This window comes from Pistacia vera, unplaced genomic scaffold (assembly GCF_008641045.1).
Source record: "Pistacia vera cultivar Batoury unplaced genomic scaffold, PisVer_v2 Contig1112, whole genome shotgun sequence".
NCBI lineage: Eukaryota > Viridiplantae > Streptophyta > Magnoliopsida > Sapindales > Anacardiaceae > Pistacia > Pistacia vera.
Window position 1 is genome coordinate 1 of NW_022195152.1, and position 8039 is coordinate 8039.

Genomic DNA, 8039 nt, shown 5'->3' on the forward strand with positions numbered 1-8039 from the left:
CTTGTTTGAATTGTTCCTTCGTAGACAACACCAAAAGATCCTCTGCCCACTTCTTCCCAGAAGTTACCTGTAGCTTCTGCAAGTTCTTGTAGGTGAAGCAACGTAATTTATTTCCATTGTGCTTTAAGCTGGTGGGAATTTCTTCTTGTTGATGAAGAAAAAACCGGGACAAAATGCACTGATGAGCACAACATTTACAAATACTAAGCTACCTAAAAGAACTCCTGATGTTACAGGAATTGCATCCAGGTTCAGATTCTTATTACCAGGGACTAATGGAGGAGCATTAGCATCAATTTTCTCATATTTGATAAAAGCCTTACTGTTGACACTACTATCTGCTCTTCCATTAGAGAGTGGAAGCTTCTTCTTCCAGCATTCTTCGCCTCTGGAAATGGCAATGGCACTAGACAATCATACAAGCAATATCTTTTGCAATCTTCTTCAGTAGAATTCTCAAAATGCTCGTAGTCAGACAAGGGCCAATCTGTATCTGTAAGTATTTCAAAATCATAAAGATCTTCACTGGAACTCTGGCCTTCTTCATTACAGCTTAGTTCAAAATCCGGCTTGCAGCTTCCATGCGTATCAGTCTCATCAATCAAAGAATACCCCAATCACATCTTGGCCTTCTACCATCTTGCAAGACTTTTTAGGCACAGATGAATATTCTTGCTTATACTCTTCTAATTTGTCTGAAGAGTCCACTCTGACTTATTAAGTTTCCACATTTAGGAAGCTTCTGAGAACAATTATAACAGATTTCTGATCTATTCTGGAACTTAAAATTAATTTGTCAAACCCTAAAAAATCTTGATATGGTAAGTATAGGCCAATTTCCAAACATAAAGCAAATTTCAAGCTTCAACAATATTGATGACTTATGCTAAAGTTTAAGTTCCCAAACAATGCTTCAAAGCCAACTGGGTATTTCACTTAAATATCAAAAATTCAAACTGCATATTTCAGCTTTCAAACTCATTGTGAAGTATAAGTACTGCTCTTTTGTTACTCTCCAGTAACTAATCCTGTTCTTCTGAGTTTCGTATGCATATATAATAAAGAATCTTCTTCAATTATGATCATTACCACAACAAAAATTAGATGTTGATAAATAATAGTCACCAACGTAAAAAAAGATCGCATTATACTGAAAATTTTCTTCTTGTAGGTGCACATTTGAAATCTTCAAACAATTCGTGACATTTCAAGTTTAATATGAGGATAAACCCCCTTGAGCTATTTCTTAGTATTTTCATTTCCAGGGGTTCTACAACAGAATCATAATAATTGACTGAATTAAATTTTTTTTTTTTTTTTTTTTTTTCTGAACATGATTAGAATGCTACAAATGCTTCATATCTTCACTTTAAAAAAGGCCATACAATATCCAATCTTTTTGTTCCCATAAGTACGGTAATTAAGTTCAAGATGTTTAGTTAATTAAGATACAAATGATGGCTGGTTTAGTTTAATGATATTTTCATATGATAAATTATCTGTTTTTTTTTTTTTCTTTTTTTTTTTTTACACTCTGTTAGTTTTATTCAAAAGCTTCATCACTTCTCAATCTGAGAGACTCATCTTCAGCTATATGATTATTCGGAAAGTGGTATCAATCTTGAATCTTGATGTGCATTCCTTCATTTCAGTTCAGAAATGAGAAATTCTGAAACCATTATAGATCATATAGTTGATGTTTTATAGTTTTTTTATGGAACATATTTAATTACAGTAGCAGCTTCATAGATCTTTGAAACCTAGCAACAAATGCACAAAAAGATGAAGCATTCATCCCTATACTCATCAATTGAAAACAGTAAGGCGATAGACGTAGTGCAGCGGGAACATCTAAAATAAACGTCTAACTAGTCAGTATAACAGATCAACTTGTAACGGAAGCTTTTGGAATCAACGATATAAAACTAGCAGTCTTTGAAGTAATCTGATAATATTTCTGATATATTCCTACAGAGTTCTGTTAATATAATTCACTTCCTCTCATCCTAAATCTACTTGAGAAACCAAAGGTTGCAAAGGAAAATAATTAATAAATACATGGAAACATAGTGACTTAAAAAAAAAAAAAGTATAGAGATCCAATTCTCCTACCTATCCAACAATAAAAGTAAGAAAACTGCAAAAATTCAGAAAGAGAGTTTCTCTTTCTAGCTAAGATCTCTACACAAAAGCTGATAAAATTTACTTGTTCTGGCTAGGATTTGATTCACTTGGTGGCTCCTTCTTAAGGCTCGTCTCCATGGCTTTCTGGGGATCATTAACAGCTTTATGCAACTTGTTTAGATTTGCAGAAAGTGAAGTAACAGAACCTCGCAATCTCCTTGGTTTGTTTCTTTCTCTATAATGACTATGTCCCTCATGGTCAAGAGAAACTAGTGACAACATGAGGAGAAAAACCAGAATTAAGGCAAAGACAGTAACCAAAGCTCTATGAATAGTTTTCATGGTGTAGCTTGCTTGAAAAGGAAATGTAAAGTAATAGAGATGGTTTTGGAACCAACAAAATTGCAAGGACCTTTCTAAGGTAGTTAGAAATGCATGTTTCTTACATATAGTTTGTGCTCAAGTCTGACAAAGTGCAATACATAGATGCAACTTAATAACTGTATAGTCTAGTAGGAGACTGTAAGGTTGTTAGGCACTTATTCATTTCACAGTAAAATAGCAATGGTAACTGACAGATGTGAACTATTTCCTACCAGGTTCAGAAATGATTGGAACAGGAATAAAAATATTTGATTAGTATGAACTTAAGGAAACTTAGAAGACTAAGTAGGTCAAAGAAATTTATAATAACAAAAAAGTTGCATGTTAAGATTCCCATTTTTAACATGCTTTAGAATTTGGTAGAGGCATTATTTGACTAGCCTAAGTCCCTGGTAAACATTTAACTTGGCAGATATAAGCTTAGTATTTTCCTTGTTTTGTTCTTTAATGGGTTGGAACTTGGAAGCAGCTGAGCATGTGATGGTGAATTGAATATTATATTTCTCTGACTTCTCTGCAATCCCCAAATAGTTAAACAACATGTCTCATGTGACTTATCACATGAGACCAAATCAGTCACTGTCCTCACTGCTTTATTTTATCTTCATAAGTTTTGTATCTCTATTAAGTATAATAAAACACAGCTAAAGTTAGCTGGGTAAGCCTACTTTTCTAGAAATGAATCACCATCATCTTCTGGGAAATGCCAGTTTATCTTCCACTTTTTCCAACAAGTATATTCTCTAATTTGACTTGGCTCTATCTAAATCTTCTAGTTTGATCCCTGTCTTAAAGCATTGAATTATACTAACAAGTTCCTGCGCACTGTTAGTGTCATAGCAGCAATGGCACCTATAATCAATATTCTACCCCAACTAAATTTAGCTGGCCTGTCAGCCATGACCAAAATCCTTAGGATTTGTATCAAAATCTTTAATTACAAATTTCCCTCAAGGCCGCCTGTTTTCCTGAGATTCAAGTATTGGTGGAATATAGAACACTGATCTCCCAAGGCATTTTAAAAATGAAGTATCCACCTGGAACAATTTCTAATGCAAAATTAGAAATATATCTAGATTTAGCAGGCTTTCCTACACTTTTACTATAGTATAGGATATTCAATTTTGCATCAATGATTAGTCAGCAATGAATTTCAGTAGTGACTGAAAGCTATCTATTTGCATAAAATGCAACTCCATTACCGTAGCTAGCAGAAAAATGGGCAAAGATGTCTGCTTAAGATAATCATATGGCAAGATCTGCTCAAGTGACTCCTGAAAGTTAAAGAACAGAGATTTCAGTGTAAAGTTTTCTTTGGATATTCAAAGGTTCATGTGTATTGAAGATTCTCATTGTCCCAGAAAACATGTGGTCTATTACCATCAGTATGAGAATAGAAGATGCAATGCTGACTTTGAAACCCTTTGATGAAAGATCAGACTGAGTGGCAGACTTGTATTTATGCCCATCGATTGTGTATCAGATTCTCAGAAAACAAATTTTGACAAGATTTCACGGATCAGAAACAGTGATCCATCACTTAACTGCCTCAACAGTTAAGAATCATCATAATTGCCAGAACTCTTATCAGGTTTATACATATTTTTAGTAGTCCTATTACCCACCAGTCCCCATAGTTCCGAGGAGAACTGTTTTTGAAGCTCTTGATCTATTTTTAAAACCCAAATTTAGTTATCAGGCATCACAAGATCCTAAAATCCATTTTCCATGCCTACAGTAAGTCCTGCACTGCAGGCTGCAGGTTTGCAAAGGTGTCTAAAGATTAAAGAAGATACAACTTCAAACACACGTTATTCACAAAAATCATATCAATGAATCAATAATGTGAGTACAGAATTGACATAATTGATCTGCTTGGAATACAAACCACAGCTCACTATATTTTCTCATTATCCTACATTATTGATACATTATCCTTCCTGATAAGACTAACATAGCCAAACTGTCTAGCAAAACAAGAAACTAACTGCTCATGAATTACATCTTCTGCAGGAAGCAGAATACCTGTTTCCCTTCTTAAAGATGTTACTTCTTTATCTGGAATCCCGCAAGGCACAATATGCTTAAAATAGTTTAAATCGGGATCAATGTTGAAGGCCAATCCATGAGAAGTGACTCCATATTGTATCCGAACTCCAATTGCACCTATCTTTCTATCTCCAACCCAAACCCCAGTTTCACCTGTATTTCCAGCACGAGCTTTTACTCCATATAATGATGCTAATTCAATCATAGTTAACTCAAGTTTTTCCACATAATTCCGGGCACCAATTCCAATGTCACGAAGAGAAACAATGGGATATAATATTGCTTGATGTGGACCATGAAATGTAATGTCTCCTCCTCTCTGTGTGTAATGAAGTTCGGCTCCTATCTGTTTTAGTTCAGACACGGGAATTAATAAATTGTGATCAGTCCGGCGTTTTCCAAGGGTATATGTGGGTGGATGCTGTAGGCACAAGAGAGTATCTGGGATCTTATTAATTTTTCTATCAGACATAAGTTTTTCCTGCAGCTTAAGTGCATCCAAGTAGCTGACAGTCCCCAATTTCCAGACCTCAAGAGTTCGAGGAAGTCTCATCCCCTGTAGATCAAGACATGATTAATTACATAGCATTGCTTCATCATCACATGGTGCCATTTCAAATTATTGGGTTAAATCACATGGCGCCCACTATCCACTATGGACTAAAGACATACTTTGCATGTTTCAAATCCATAGATACCAAAACCTAAAAGAAAGCAAATGCTACCCCACACATGTTAAATTTGGCCAAGATTAGCAATTCTAAATTGTGAAATCATCTAGTATATATGATGTCAAATGGCTAAATAAAGCAGACTAAATCATTAAATCATATCACTTTTTTCTAGGATAAGATAATCAGGAAATCATTTAATCACCAAGAAGAAATAGGTAACAACAAAACCATAAGAACATGATAAGTACTCTTTCCCAAAAACATATTTCTTTTTTCAAGTTCAAAAATATGTCAATACATGTTCAGTTAAATTTGTAAAGAGCAGATCTCAAAAAGCACCACAACTTTTTTCCCCTTCATAATGTTTGAAAATGGAACTTTTCTCCCTTAAAAAAGGCTCCAATATCTCCACATTCTCAATTTAAAGTTCAAGAATTTGATAAAAATAACAGAAATATTACTACTAGATGATTATTTGCCATTTTTATAAATTAAGATACCAGAAAAGATGTGAGACATGTTTTCACTGTTTTATAATTTTTGTATGCTGGTTCAACATGCATTTTTACCATTTTTATTTTCTGAAAAAACATTCTCAAAATAAACTATCCGTATCATTGCAGATCTAGAACAAACTCAATTTCTCATTTCATTATACAGAACAGTGTTGCAAAAAGAATTATGCACAATTATCCCCAACGGCTACTAAACCACTAAAATTATATTGTGTGATAGCGGCTGAGAACAATCATTGATGAAGATACAAGATCTACAAGATCTTACAAAATGGGTATCACCAGAAATTAACAAATAAAAAATGAGAGACCAGCATCTTCCACTTCATTGACAAATAAAGCATAAGACAACACCACTTCTTCACAGCTTCCCTTCATGCTCATCTGTTTTCCCTTACCTAAATCGATATCATCTCTTTTATTCTTTTTCTCTAAATTCTTTTATTCAAACTTACGTATTTAACCAAAACTCCTCCCACAGCCGGTGTGAGCGAAATTCCATCCCAAGACCTCTTATACAACCCGAGAAAATCTAAACAACTGAAATAACTAGCACCTACACGTCTCATATTAGCTAATTCAGTTTATATGATCCATCGTGGTTGTACAAGACATTTTGAGATCGAATCGTGCTCGTAACAGGGTGAGATAAATTGGTTTAATTTTGTAACTTTAAAAAACAAAAATAAGAATATATACATACCCACAAATCTACATACTATCTACCCATCAAGGCTAATTAAGAACTACATAAAACTTCCACAGAAACCCAGAAACAGAATTGCGAAAGACGCAATTAAAAATGCACATAAAACTCACAGCGGCATTTCATCGAACAAATTATTGACATATTTCAACATTACATTTTTATTTTTTTTTTGAAGGATTTTATCTGAAAATAAAGCTTTAAAGTCCATAAGAAATCACAAGTTATCAGAAAATAAATTGAATAAAACGAATATATATAAAATATAAATTTGGAAATTAGAATGAGCAGAGGCTTACCGAATCCGACCGTTACAGGCTGCTTCTGAAGATGAGAAAGCAGGATAATTTAAAGGAGTTAATTTTCTGGAGCTTTTTATGTTATAAAATTTAAATTAGATTTTTTTTTAAATATTTCTGTAAATAGTTAAAAAAATATATTAATTTTGTGAATAGTAAAAAATATAGCTCTTTGTTTTAGGAAAATGAAAAGGGGTTTGATCTTTTTAAAACGGTCTGTGAATGTGATCCTAAAAATTAATATAAAAGTAGAAAATAATTAAAAGTCAGTTTCTACAGTTTTCTATAAATTATAGTTCTTAAATATCATATCAAATAAATTTTAAAATATTAAAAATATCCATATACGACTCAAAATTTGAGAAATATTTTTATTTTTTAATCTCAAATCAAACATATGCATAATTTTTTAATTACTTTTAAGTGATAGGTATTTCTTGAATATATAGAATTAATTTTTTCAATAATAAATAAAAATGATACGATGATTAGTAAAAATGCATATAGAAGGAACTTTTAACAAACATTTAACATTGTTTCAAAATAATATTATGAATCGAAATTTAAAAAATAAAAAATAGTTTAAATTATACGATGTACTATTAAATATTTTTCTACATCAATTTTTAAGTATATTCATTATTTTAAAAAAATATGTTCTTTTAGTTTCTTTTAATTTTGTTTATTCTTATTTAATCTAGAATGTAGGTATTGAGATATATTGGTTTGAGCTATTTTTTAGAATAAAAAATAAATAAGAAATAAAATTATAATCTCTTAAAATTTATTTATAGAATATAGATGTATGTGAGATAACAATTTGTTATTTTATTGAATAATCATTTTATTATAAAAATTATTTTTTTTAAGACTGGCATACAATATAAAATCACTATTAATTAATTAATTTTGTTACACTAAATAATAATGGCATGGTGCAAAATTTTGTCTAATGATAATTAGAAAATAAAATAATTTTATTTAATAAAGTAATATATTTAAGATTTTATTACTATTTATCTTTAATATAATAATATTACTCTATACAAAAATATAACATATAAATTGTGAATTATATTTATTTACTTATTTCTTATGATAATTATAATTCTAAAAATAACATGAAAAATTAAACTTTGATTGCAGATAATTTTCCATGATCCAGATGAGGATAATTTTGGAATAATTTAATCATATATATCCTTTAGGAATGTACAAAAAATAAATAAATGTAACAAAATCCCTTAAATAATCATTCAATCTATCAAAGAAAAGTCACACAAATGTT

At 31.4% G+C, this 8039-nt stretch overlaps 1 protein-coding gene across 1 annotated transcript; it reads right to left on the reverse strand.

The window, feature by feature from the left end:
- Positions 1-4320: 4320 nt before the first annotated feature.
- On the reverse strand, positions 4321-6814 carry LOC116141368 (octanoyltransferase LIP2, mitochondrial). Its single transcript, XM_031426881.1, has 2 exons — positions 6752-6814; positions 4321-5113 (listed from the first exon to the last, which is right to left on the reverse strand). The coding sequence occupies exon 2, from the start codon at positions 5108-5110 to the stop codon at positions 4424-4426; it is 687 nt and encodes a 228-aa protein (XP_031282741.1). The 5' UTR covers positions 5111-5113; positions 6752-6814; the 3' UTR covers positions 4321-4423.
- Positions 6815-8039: the final 1225 nt, after the last annotated feature.